At 50.7% G+C, this 13,848-nt stretch overlaps 1 protein-coding gene across 2 annotated transcripts in view; it reads right to left on the bottom strand.

The window, feature by feature from the left end:
- SIDT1 (SID1 transmembrane family member 1) overlaps positions 1-13,848 on the bottom strand; it is a 737,146-nt gene that overhangs the window by 422,652 nt on the left and 300,646 nt on the right. For both annotated transcript variants that reach the window (XM_069635864.1, XM_069635865.1), the window contains exon 2: positions 581-702. In XM_069635864.1, the coding sequence (XP_069491965.1) occupies positions 581-702 (122 nt within the window). The remainder of the gene's footprint in view (positions 1-580; positions 703-13,848) is intronic.

The raw sequence follows: 13,848 nt of genomic DNA, 5'->3' as shown, positions 1-13,848 counted from the left end.
TGAGAATGACAGGAGCGCTATTCGACATCACATGACATGGGAAACAGGTAACAGCACAGTGAGAATGACAGGAACGCTGTCCGACATCACATGACCAGGCTAACTTGTACCAGTACTGTTAGAATGACAGGAGCGCTGTCTGACCTCCCATGACCAGGCTAACAGGTATCAACACAGTGAGAATGACAGGAGCGCTGTCCGACATCACATGACCAGGCAAACAGCTATCAGCACAGTGAGAATGATAGGAGCGCTGTCCCACATCCCATTAGCAGGCAAACAGGTACCAGCACAATGAGAATGACAGGAGCGCTGTCCAACATCAGAACACCAGGCTAACAGGTACCAGCGCAATGACAATGACAGGCGCGCTGTCCGACATCACATGACCAGGCAAACAGCTATCAGCACAGTGAGAATGATAGGAGCGCTGTCCCACATCCCATTAGCAGGCAAACAGGTACCAGCACAATGAGAATGACAGGAGCGCTGTCCAACATCAGAACACCAGGCTAACAGGTACCAGCGCAGTGACAATGACAGGCACGCTGTCTGACATCACATGACCAGGCAAACTTACTATCCACGGAAGACGAGTGGCACCTGCCAGGACAAGACCCCCTTCTGCTGCCGAACAACAAATAAGACTGGGAACTGCAGGTCATCAGACGAGGAGGTAACATACACCCGGAAAGCATCCACCTGTGGAGAGATGAAGAAATGGGTGTCAGTCCGCGCCTGCACAGACAGTACTACACACTTGTAGATCAAGATGCACTTAATGCATGCCTCTTCAAGTACTGCCCTATTGCATTGTGTACTTTGTGTATTCCAGACTTTACTCTCTTGTCCACCTACGCATTATGTCTATAATTCTGTCTTCAGCTGGGGCCTCCCTCTGGAACAGCCTCCCTGCCACTCTAAAACTTGAGGAGAACCATCTCTGGTTCCGGAAGCACCTCAAGACCTTCCTCTTTTCTTCTGCCTTCGCTCCCCCTCTCCCCTGCTGATCTGTTCTCTCTTGGCACCGTGCACCTGGCCACCCCCTGTCCTCCGGGCCCAGGTACCTGCCCACCGTGCCACCCTCCCGCACTGCCTGCGGGCCAACCCCTGCACTGGGGTCTGTATCTGTGCCCATACAGCCCCCCTTTTTTTCCTGCACTTATCAGACCTACCCTGTCTACTGCCTTAAACCTAGCACTTGCAAATTGCTGGCTGCACTAAAACTGTTTGTTGCCTTTATTATTTATTTGTTATTTATTTGTTATTTATCTGTTTCTCCTCGTCTTCGCACTTTCCACTTGTCCCCCCTTCCATGCACTTTTCCCCTCCCCCTCTCCCATGCACTTGCACGTTCTCAATGTCACTGGGCCTAGTAAGATCGCTGTTTTGTTCTCCCCTGTTCCCCTCCCTTGCCTTGTCACGCTCTGAAACACTTGTGTAGGAGCGCGATAGAAATAAAATATCACTAAGTGTGTGTCTCTGGTCTGCGTTCATCTTTCAAACATTGTCCTCATCTATACAGGAGCAGTGGGCAATAGAGCACTCTACATGGCTACCAGATTGGGAACCAGAGATCCCATTATTTCAAATGGAGTTGAGACGTTCTTTCTGTGGGCCAGTGGGCTATACACATCGTGGATAAGCCTTGTGGTGTGTCCCTCCCTTTCAGTGTAGATCAGTGTTCAGCAGAGAGAGATTTGCAGGTGGAAAGTAGCAGCACATGCTGGTCAATATTGGGGGGATGGGTGTTTCCATTGTTAGGATACGTTTCTCCTCCTTTCATAGACTGCTCTGGATAGAGCCCCCTCCCCTCCCGAAGTCCCAGACCATCTTCACGCAGGTGCTAGCTAGCAGCTGCAAGTAGGAGCCATGGATAGGCCCCACCCATCTGACCTCTGTTCTGTGTGCGCGATAGGTCAATGGTGAGTTAAGGGGCAGGCCCATATATGGATTCTTCCCCCCAGGGCTGTAGAAGGGTACATGATGCCCGGCAGTCTGTGGCTGCGAGGGCTCAGAATCTCTGCAAGGACCCACACCACTTCCTGGACCGGTATGTCACTTGGGCCAGTCTGTGTCATATCCAGATCCAGGCCTGGTTCCAGGAATTTCCATCTGGGTGGGCCAGGGTTGTGATCAGGGGGACCAACATTCCATAGGTTGTGGGTCTAGGAGTACCCTAAACAAAGTGCTGCCGTTGATCCAGACCTCCGAGATCCGTGATCCAGCCAAACAAAAAATGTCTTCCCAGATCTGTAAAAATACAGTTGCACCCCTCTATAAAAAAACTGTACTTAGCAAAAGAGAAGCAAAGAAAATAGTGTTGCAACGTCAATCTGCCTATCTTCCCTTCCCATCTGCTCTCCCCTTCCTGTTATATCTTATCCTCCTTCACCTTTCACCGTCCAGTCACCTTCCTTCAGCTGCGCTAACCACTGTTCCCATTTACCTCCCCTCCCACCTATTCACACCAGCACCCAGCTTGCCTTTCCTGGCCTGGCTTGGGAGAATTCAGGGTGATGCCTCCTCTTCCTCCTCTGAGAGGGCTGAGCAGTGAGGCCCCAGTCTTTGTACCATCTCAGATAGTGTCCGCCCAACAATACCTTCCTGAGCACTGTGGCTACTCCCCGCAGGCCCCGGAGGAGATGCTTGTGCTCCCTCCATCTTGTTGTGAAAGATAGAGCCCCCCCCAACCAGAATACTGAAGCAAGGAATAGGAGATTTTGTTTCATGCAAAATGACATTTTTTTCAAACTTCTTTAAATTTCAAGAACAGTACATACCATGTCCAATCAATACAGATAGCCTTGTTGATCTTAACATTATTTCGAGCACAACAACATATCCTCCAATAACATACACATGTATACAGTACTCCCTTCACCCACCCATTTCACAACCTCCACCCCCTTCCTTTCCAACTGAACCCCTACAGTAGTCCCATTCTGAATGTCTCCCATCAATGGTTCATGTCCAAAATTACACTTTAAACACAAAATGTCATTTTTGTTGCATTTTTGCAGCACATTTTAATTGAGTTGAGAGTGCAAGAGAGTGCTAGGGCTGCATCAGGAAGCAGACGGTGTTGGTTGAGGGGTTTGCGGCCTCCTGGAATCGCTTCCTGGTGGGGCGTACCCCTGTACATCATTTTCTGGTACATACTGTTTACATACTGGTTATTATATGCAATTGTCCATGATGACTCTTTGATGTGTTTACTTTGATTTGCTATTGAATGACACCAATGTTCAATAAATGTGGCCCGGATATTTTTAAAGTTAGATGTGTGTGTATATCCTAATGCCTGGGTTGCCGATCTATTAAACCGTGAGTGAGGCTTTTTGGAATAGCGTATAATGCGAACTGAAACACTTCTAGCGGCACCTAATTTTAACAGGTAAGGCATAGTGAAATTAAAAAAGAGGCAAAATCTCACACACTTTGGTCAAGTGGTAAAGCCTAGCCTGAAATTTAGATACTGGACCACACATCTTATGAGCTCAAGTTGGTACAAATATGTAGCCAGGTTTGGCTTTGAATACCTAAAATAATACTAAATGTTATACAGATTTTTTTTTTGTCAAAATCTTTTTATTGAAACATCAATACACATTGGGCCTCATTACAAGTGCTCCGGTCCGGAATTAACGCAGCCGGTATAACCATACCGGCACCGTTTCCGCGTCCGCGTAATCATGACCTGCGAACCCGGAAATAGCACCACCACCAACCGCCGCAGCGGAGTTAAAGCTCCCGTAAACTCCGCCTGCACGGAAACTCCTCCGTTGCCGCCAATACGAAACACCGCGAGCATCACAACTAGCGCGGACATGGAAACACCGACAACAAAATGGCGGTAAAACCGTGATCACGGTGGCGGTACCACCGCCACAGCGAACATGACGTTAAACTGTGCCTGGTGTCCTGAAACAGGGCACAGGTGCACCAAATCAGCCCAGCTGGACCCGGCAGGCCACTGGGTGCGTACAAAAGGGCCACACCCAGCCCAACTCAAAACAGAACCATGCAGGCAGCAGCTCTAGTAGCATTGGGACTGGGCCTACTCAACCAACAGGCAGCACTGCACATGATGGCAGTAATGTTGCAGAGGAGGAGGAGGAGGCGTAGGAGGCGCAGGCAGAAACCAGCTAACCCTGTACCCATGGCAAACCCCATTGTCCAGCCGGCAGCACCCCGCATGCAGCCTGCAATACCACGCATCAGGGCCTCACCCTGGAACCTCACCCCAGGACAGATCCACACATTATACCGGCTGGACCGTCCAACAATCCTGTACATCACTGGCCTGATAGAGGACGACATCAGCAGCCACATAGACACCCCCACCGCCATCCCCCCTCCTGAAGGTCGTGTCTGCACTGCACTTTCTTGGCACCGGTACCTATCAACACACAGTCGGTGAGCTGCACGGCCTATCACAACCCTGTTTCTCAATAATCCTAGTTCAGGTACTGGATGCCCTGTTGCCCCATGTGTCTGAACAGATTGCCCTACCCCGTACCCTCCCCCAGGTGATTGCCACCAAGTTGGCCTTCCATGCCATAGCATGCATGCCAAATTGCATAGGTGCAGTCGACTGCACCCACATTGAGCTGACAGTACCACGTGCAATTGAAATGGTGTTCCGCAATAGGAAAGTGTACCACTCACTGAGTGTACAGATGGTATGTGATGCGACGCAAGTGATTACACATTGCTGCGCATGTTTCCCGGGCTCAACCCATTACTCAATGGTACTGCGGAATTCAACATTGCCACGGTACATGGAATGCTATGCCGGACAAAGCACATGGCTATTGGGCGAGTACAGCTGCCAATGCTCCGGACCTGTGTACGTGGGGTGTGTGTGTGTGTGTGACCAGGGCAATGAGCTCGTGAGTGGACTGCTGCGACTGCACATGCATCATCCCCCGCCCATCCATTGAATAGACAGCAGAACCCAAACTTCACAAAGCAACACATGACAGGTTGCCACAGTGTGGCCGTACACACCCTGCCACCTGACATACACAGCCTGAACTCCCGCTGGCACACACACCTGGAGCCACAGCAACCCCCCCCATAATATGCAACACAGCACTCACAATGCACATGATGGCTGTACATGAGACGTCCTGCATCTACTATATCACCACTGTGGAGTGACCCTGCCATGTGTGCACATCACTGCACAATGCCATACTCACAAGCCACATGCACACCAATGCATTGGTCAATGTCCAGCTGCCAACACCCACTATGATGGCCATGTAAGGTTAACACCCGTCTGTGAAAACACTGCATGACTCATACGAATGAATGACCAATGACACAAGATTGCACTGCATCTGATGAAGACATGATGCTACCAACACTGACATGTCTCCCACATCTACATCCCATGTAGGAGATTCCGGATATGCCGATGGCTGATGACGCCTGTACGGAGGCCAAGGAACAGGCATGAGGATGCGTACAACAGGGCACATGTCTGCACATGTGGCATGATTGAGAGGACATTTGGACTACTGAAGGCCCGGTTCCGCTGTTTAAGCAGGTCTGGCGGATCACTGCTGTACAGCCCAGTGAAGATGGGTAAAATTACGCTCGTTTGTGCCATGCTGCACAATCTGTGCCAGCGCAGGAACATTCCAATGCCCCCAGATGGAGATGATGAAGATGGGGATGGAGACGGAGATGGGGATGGGGATGGGGATGGGATGGCACAACCAGCTCCTGGGGGTCCACTAGATGGACAACGATCATGGGATGCACTGATTCGCATTTACTTTTGAGAGACAGCACATCCACAGCATTTCAGGGATATGGTGATGCCACTAAATGAATAAAGGGTATTTCCGTGACCAAATTCTAATTGTCCCTACGGGTCAGCCATGTGTTTTCAGGCATGGATCTGTCGATCGTAGAAAAATTTCTTATGGACCTTACCCGACTTTTCGTCCACTAAACAAACGATAAATCAGGCTGCTGTGCGCTGACATGATGTGATAATCCTATCACTTGCCCCATCGCCCTTGCTGACCTGCTTTTGCAGCACTAAATCATATCCCCCGCCCCTGAGCCTGACATCAACAAAGCATTCATATTCCCCGCCTCGCTCTGTGACGTTACTGGGCTGCGTAGCCAAACGCGCCCAGTCGACTTCTACGCGACTTCACACAGAACCCATAAAACAACACAGATCATCTCACAACACAGCGCGCCACAATTTGGAATATGAAACTGTGGTTTAAAAGCAAACAGCAAGATTGTACAATTGGTAAAGCACATTTATTTGACGTCAAATGTTTAGAGAATACTCAGCGATTCGCATTTGTCTTTGCTCTCGATCCGCAAAAGTTCATCTCGAGTCACGCGCTGTTCCTTTGCGGTACACAGGGTGTTGTTTTACGATAAAAGAAGCACTATGGTCGCACTGATAATCGCAAGGCTGTTTCAACAACGAGGCACTACACCACCGTAACGGTTGGGATGTTGCTTCTAGCCGCTAGTACCGCGTAAGGGCATATTGGTCCCTGCCGATCGTCCCATAAAATGGTCAGGGTGGTGAAGTTGTTGACATGGAGCTGCACCTGGCAGCTGAAGAACCCGTCGGCCGGAGTCTGAAAATGATGGCATTGGCAGAATGGAAGGATGTACCTGTATTAAAAACATAAATTAGTCTCTCCAGCCGATCTTCATTAAAATTATTCATTTTATTTATTGGGCCTGAAACTATTTGCTAGCGAGGAGAGTGCAACTGAGTATGTTACGTTATTCCCACTAACCCACCCCCTCTCCTCTGCCTTTTTCAGAGCCGCCTCGGCGCCAGGGGAGCACTTCGGCATTGATAGTGCGCGGTACAAAATGCCACATTGAACGAACAAGTACAACTTAACCGGCCTTTAACGCTACGCTATTGTTAATATATTCCGGTATAAAATCTTCTAAAGGGTTACTTACATTAGATTTGCATTTTCCATTGTCTCAGCGTAATGCAGTCCCTAAATACCACTCCGTCTGTGCCAACAATCTTTCTTTTAGTGAACAAACATGAAAATCGGTCTTGTTTCTGAAATTTCCTCCTTATCATCTCTTACGTTATTGCACCCCTCCTTCAAAAGAAGTCTTTAGGCACGGTGGCTGTCTGTCAAGGTCAAAAAACAATAGAACCTTATACTGCGAGTCGTGGGCCACTCCGGCACGCGAGCAATAAATCGAAGCAGCTAACCTTCACTGTGAACGTGCATACATTCTTACTTTGCAACATTCTGTGTAAAGCCATCCCTGAGAACTTGAATTTTACACTCCATCTTTGTATATTGTCCGCATGCTTTGCAGCCCTAGAGAACCATAAATATGGAGATAATTGTCTATTTATGTAAAAGTGAGATTTATCGTTTGTTTAGTGGACGAAAGGTTGGGTAGGGTCCATAGCAAATTTTACTATGATCGACCGATTAATTTTTAAAAACACATGGCCGACCCGTAGGGACAATAAAAATTTAGGACCGGAAATACCATTTAATTGTACTGCATATGAAATGAGAGATGTCCACTCATTATGGTACTTTTCAAAGGTGTTGTATTTTCGATAAACCAGTTAAGAAAGTGCATTGGGTAGGTAAGCTGTACACCCATGCCCACCCACCACCCAAACGTACACACCCCTAACAAGGCCCAAAACAACTAACCCCCTAATGGACCTCCCCCACCACCTAAACGTACCCACCCCCCTACACCCATGGTGTCCCCAAATGTCATGTTGACTGGCATCCCCACATGCCACTATTTGCGGGGGCGCTTATGCGGTGCCGTGTCCTTGCTGGCGGCTCCAGTCTACGACTAGAACGCCTCTGTGTCCTGGCAGTGGCAGAGCTGGATGGGGTGGTGCTGGCTGAGGTGACTGTCGGTGTGACTGTGGGCAAGCGCCCTTGAAACACCTGCTGGGCTACCAACATTGACTGAGCAATGCTGGATTGCACACTGTTCCCTTCCCTGACATGGCGTGCCAGGGTGACAATGGTGGCCGCAAATCGTCCAATCGACCTGGAGAGCCGCCGCACTGACGTAGCATTGCTCTCACGCTGCAGCCTGGCCTCCTCCCACTGATGCACGGCCTCCTCACGCTGCAGCCTGGCCTCCTCCAGCTGACTTTCCACCAGCTGCGTCAGGATGGCCTGTTGTTGCTCAAAGTACTGCAAGCGTGTACTGAGCTCAGCCATGGAGGGAGTTGGGGAGCGCACGGGGCTGTGCAGTTCTTGGGGGCTTAACTGTAGGCCATGGATGGGTGACACCTCACCCATGTTGTCCCCCTCATCCTGTTGTACTGCTTCGGCCTGCATGGCCGGGGCACTTCCATCACTTGATGCAGCCTCCTCAGCTGTGCAGATGGGCTGCAAATCATCATCCGGGGCTAGGGTGGGTGCCTGCATGGGGATGGTGGCGTATGCTGGTGTGCCTGATGTAGCCAGTGTGGCTGATGTAGCCGGTGTGGCTGATGCCGCCGGTGTGCCTGATGCAGCCGGTGCTTGTGTGCTGGAGCAGCTAGCATCATCCTCCTGGGCAGAAGTGCTGAGTTGGGCGCGTGCAGGTGGCCGCTGCGTTGCCTCTTGGCCATCGCTGTCACTTGTCTCGACTGTGGGGATACAGAGGGCATGCTGTTAGTTGTGTGATGTTACTAGATGTGTCCATCACATGCATCCAACATGATAATCCATTACCACTTGCATGTACACACTTGTGACTATTGATGCACTCAGGTGTGTATGTGTCTGCTTTCAGTCAGGCACGCACTGTGTGCATTTCCAGGGTTGATGCTTTGGGGATGTTACACTTGTCATCTGGCCAGTCAGTGGATCCCTTGGGTCACTCCTGCCCTGTTGGGGGGTGGGGGCATTGTGAGTGGGTCCATTGGGTCACTCCTGCCCTGTTGGCGGGGGGGGGGCATTGTGAGTGGGTCCATTGGGTCACTCCTGCCCTGTTGGGGGGGGGCATTGTGAGTTGGTCCATTGGGTCACTCCTGCCCTGTTGGGGGGGGGCATTGTGAGTGGGTCCATTGGGTCACTCCTGCCCTGTTGGGGGGGGCATTGTGAGTGGGTCCATTGGGTCACTCCCATTCACACTTATGGCTTTGTACTATGTGCACTTACCAGCATGTGCAGGTGGGCTCACTCCTGCCTCTGTCTCTCCTATGCCGTGGATGCCTTCGAGGTGCATGTAACGCTCACCTGATTCTCGCAGAGGCGCCGGTCTTGACTGGGCGACTACCGTATCTTCAAAGGTGATGTGTAGCACCCGGTTGGCTCTTTGGGCTGGACCTCTGTGCACTGTATGCCTGACGTGTAGAGTAAGATGTCTGCAGATAGAAAATATGGGGTTAATGAACTGGGGTTATTGGGGTGTCCCTATCTCTTTCCTCTTCTCCTCTCCTGTAGACCCCCAAAGGTTAACGCTCTCACCTTAGGTAAGTGAATGCCGAGCTCTCCATCTGCCTCGGGGCAGGGTGCTGTAACCAGTTTCTTCACTGGATAGGTAGCGCAGGCCTCTTGACTTCAGAGGACTGCTGTCCGTCGTTTACTGCACGAACGGTAAGTTTCGAGTCATTCAAATGTCTTTAAAGTCTTTAGTAATGATGTCTCTTGTTTTGCAGGGTTCCGGCGATGGCGGATGACGGGCTGAAGTGAGTTGAAGATGGAGCCCGTGTGATGAATAGAAGCGCCTGGAAGCACGTAAGTAAGCGCTTGTTGCCTGCTTCACTATGCGCTCTAACTGTCTTTTTATTTTGCAGGTACGAGTTCGGAGCGGCTGCAGGGTGCCGGAATACCCACTGGATTAGATGTGGAAAGGAGTAATGGCACGTGAGTATTAAAGTTCCCCAATGTCTTTAAACGCACCTTGTTTTGTCTTTCAGATGCGGGATGCAGCGCCGAAGGCCTCCGGAGCGTGCAAAGAGTTGGTAAACTTTTGTCTTTCAGATGCCGGAATGCTAACCTGTTCTTTCTTGTCTTTATAGGTGTTGCTGAAGACTGGATTCAGGATGGTAAGCCTTTGCCTTTCAGATGCCGGAATGCTAACCTGTTCTTTCTTGTCTTTATAGGTGTTGCTGAAGACTGGATTCAGGATGGTAAGCCTTTTTCCTTAGGCCCAGGACCGGATGCAGAAGACACGATGAGCGTTCTGCTGCAGAGGTTGCAGAATAACGCAAAGCAAGATTCATCCACCGGGTGTGGTTTAAATAGCCTCCTGTAGTGCTTAGGTGTCTCCTTCCACAGCCACGCCTAAATAAGAAAAGAGTTCCTGGTAAGAAAAGAGTTCCTGCCTTCCAGAAGAGTTCCAGTGTTCTGAATCTAGGGAGTGGCTCCAGCCCCACCCAACAGGAAAAGTAGTTCCAAACAGAAGAGGATCAGAGGCTCAACTGGCAGGCAAGTAAGCAGCATGGTCTGCTGAAGGTAAGTCCACCCAAGCATTATGAGCCCGGCGCTTCCAGCGCTGGGACTGGGCATATTTATGAGCCTGGTGCCACTGGCGCCAGGACTGGGTCCAAAAGGTCCCAATTGGGACTGGTTGGCACTCGGAACCTGGGTTATGGATCTGCTTCCAAGGGAGTTGGGAAAACCCTGACCTTTTGGAAGCAGAGATCATGACAGTGCATGACACTGCTGCAGCGCTCCTCCCACGGTTGCAACTTGAGAGGGGATGCAGGGACTACACCAGTGCCAGTGCTGTGTTGGCGGTGTGCAGTCATGAGGTTGCGCACCCGGAGCCTGAGGTCATCCCACCTCTTATGGCAGTCCTTCACAGAGCGTGTGGTCACACCGACCGCTGTGCACTTGCATGCTGCCTCCGCCCACACCTCCTTGTGCCGTTGCTGAGTAGCGCGCCGCTGATCTGCACTAAAGAGCATTTCTGCATGCTCAACAATGTGGTCCACCAGAACTGTGAGCTCAGCCTCACTAAAGCACGGCTTTCGCGGTCTGCGTGCTGTTATCCTGGATGCCATTTGATGAGTTGTCAGTCTCAGGGAGGTAATCTGACCTGTGGTGTCTGAGGATGGCAGTGGATTGTGCTTTATATAATGGCCGCCTCTCTATTTCCGTTTTTTTCCCCGCGGTCATGCTGTTTCCGCTTCCGGTGTTGGTGTTTCCGCTTCCGGCGTTCCCGTGTCGGCGGACACGGGTTTAGCACCGTTTTCTGTGGCGTAAAGTCCATGTGCGTGGGTGTTTACATGACGGCGGTGACTCCGTTTCCGCCTCGGTGTGTTGCGCGCGACCCAAGTGCCGTAATCGCCCTTCTTAACGCAACCTTGCGGTCGCGGAAGTGGAGTAACCATCGTCACGGAATCACCGGATTCCGGCACAGCCGACTCGTAATGAGGCCCATTGAATTCATTAGCGAAACAGGTCAGTGACAATCTTCCTTGATTACAATTCGGCGGTAACCAGCCCAGTGACGCTCGTCCATTGGGTCGTCTATCGAAATTCATAAACTGCATAAACATCGGCATTTGTCACTGTGCTTCCAACTTCAATTAATTTAAAACCATGCGTAAACGTTTCATTTTAACATCTATGTAATTCTATTGGTAAATGTATTTCATAAGTACCCTTGGGGGTGCAGTATTGTCGCTTTGTGTTCTGTAGCATTCTTCATTGAGGAAAGAAAAGGAAGAAGAGGTGAAAGAAGAGGGAGAACGAGAGAAAAAAAAAACACCTTCACCAGAATCACCCTCGGTTCCAGGTATTTCCACCGGTGCCCTGCAGCGTCTCCCAATTCAGTAGGTCCTTCCTTCACTCCCAGGCTATTCAGGGCTGGAGAAGGTATTTGACCAGTCTTGGTTGGAAGAACATGTGTTCCTTTTCCTCCACATGATCTAGGAATGGACCCCAGATATTCCGGAATTTGTCTGTCCGGTTTTCTATTGCGGCCATTAGCGTCTCCATTCCCAACAGCTCCAAAACCTTAACCCACCAGTGTGCAATGTGGGGACCCTCCAGTTCTTTCCAGAATGGCGCACGCGTGAGGAGAGCCGCCATCAGTAGTTGGGTGAATAGCCACGCTCTGGGGCCAGATTGTGGATAGGATCCATCATCTGGGGCGTCACCGAACACCATCACTAATGGGTCCATGGGGGCGAGGGTTCCGCAAATGTCCTTAATTTTGGACCTGACCTCCAACCAGAAGGATTGAATAATCGGGCAATGCCACCACATGTGCCCCGTCTCCCTTAGCCCCACATCCATGCCAGCATACATCATGGTAATCTACATTCATTGAGTGCAGCCTCTGCGGCGTGCAGTACCATCAATAGCATATTTTTACTGCACATTCCCTAACTGTTGTGCATCTAGAAGACCTATGTGTTCTGTCCCAGATTCTCTGCCATGATTCCGGAGCTATCTCCCTCCCCAGCTCCTTCTCCTATGCTAGCATGTAGGCGAGTTTTTCCCCCTCTGGGGCGTTTTCTAGAAGTCGGTAGCATGTTGCCACTTTGTGTGAGCGTTGTCCTTCTGATGCAATTATCTCTAGGCCTTTAGGAGGCCTGGTGGCAGCTTTTTTAACTTATGACCCAGTGCCTGAGTTGTATATATCTAAATCTCTCAGTTTCTGGGAGGTTGAATGTCTCCTTACACTGAATAAAGGTCAAGGGGTTGTTATCAACGTATATCTCTTGCAGCCTCAAGGTCTCCGTTCTTGACCAATTTTGGTATGATCTAGGCTGAAGCCCTGGAGTGAAGGCTGGGTTCTGTGTGATTGGGGTTAGAGGGCCTAGTCCCGGGGCGATCCCCCTTAAGGTGGTCTGTCTGTCCCAGCATCTGAGCGTGGAGCTCGTAGTTGGAAGAAGGGGCTTCCGGAAGGCCCGCGCCTCCCACGGGAGGAAAGGGAGGTGAGAGAGGGGAGCCCCGGCGAACAGTTGCTCGATGTCCTGCCATTTGGGGGGGGGTCCTCTAGGATAGCCCAGCCCAGGATGGGGGCAACTTGCGATGCTCGATAGTATCTTAGGATTGAAAGGAGCCCCAGGCCTCCAAGCTGCCTGCTTTTAATGAGGATCTTGCACTGGATTCTGGGTGTTTTACGCTGCCAGATGAATCGGCATATCTCTTTCTGCAAGTCTTGTAGGTCGCGCTCTGGAATATGGACTGGGAGCGGCTGGAAGGCATAAAGAAGCCGGGTAGCAAGGTCATTTTGACGGCTGTTTTGCGTCCCAGCCATGATATCTACTGGGGAGCCCATTTTAGTAGAGATTCCTTCGCGTCTTTTATTAGTGGAGGGATATTGGCTCTCACCAGTCCAGAGTAATTTGGAGTTAAGTGCAACCCTAGGTATATTATTTTGGAGCTTACCCAGCTAAGAGAGTAGGTATTCTGTAAGGCGTTTAGCACCTCTGGTGTTTCGGATAGATTCAGACCCTTTGATTTGGCCATATTTATCGAGAAGCCCGATATCTGCTCAAAGCAGTCAAGCAGGTTCATGAGCGGGGGGACCGAGGTCTGAGCCTCTCTCAGGCAACAGAGCACATCGTCCGCGTATAACGCTACCTTGTGGTTCTGGTCTTTTACCTCAAACCCTTGGATTTTGGGGTGAAGGCGGATGTGTTGGGCTAGTGGTTCCATTGCTAGGGCAAAGACCAAAGGCGATAGAGGGCACCCCTGCCTGGTCCCTCTGCCGAGGGGTATCTGTGGTGTCCAGTGGGCGTTGACTCGTATTTGGGTAGAGGGGATCCAGAAGTGGGCCAGGACCAGTTTAGAGAATTGTGGGCCGAAACCAAAGCCCTTCAGGACCAAACGCAGGTAGTCCCATGACATGCTATCAAAGGCCCGATGGGCGTCTAAAGATAGCAAGGAGAGG

Source organism: Ambystoma mexicanum, chromosome 7p, assembly GCF_040938575.1.
Source record: "Ambystoma mexicanum isolate Mex_15411 chromosome 7p, UKY_AmexF1_1, whole genome shotgun sequence".
Classification (NCBI taxonomy): domain Eukaryota; kingdom Metazoa; phylum Chordata; class Amphibia; order Caudata; family Ambystomatidae; genus Ambystoma; species Ambystoma mexicanum.
Note: the sequence above shows the minus strand (reverse complement) of the source record. Positions and strands in the feature narration are given on the sequence as shown.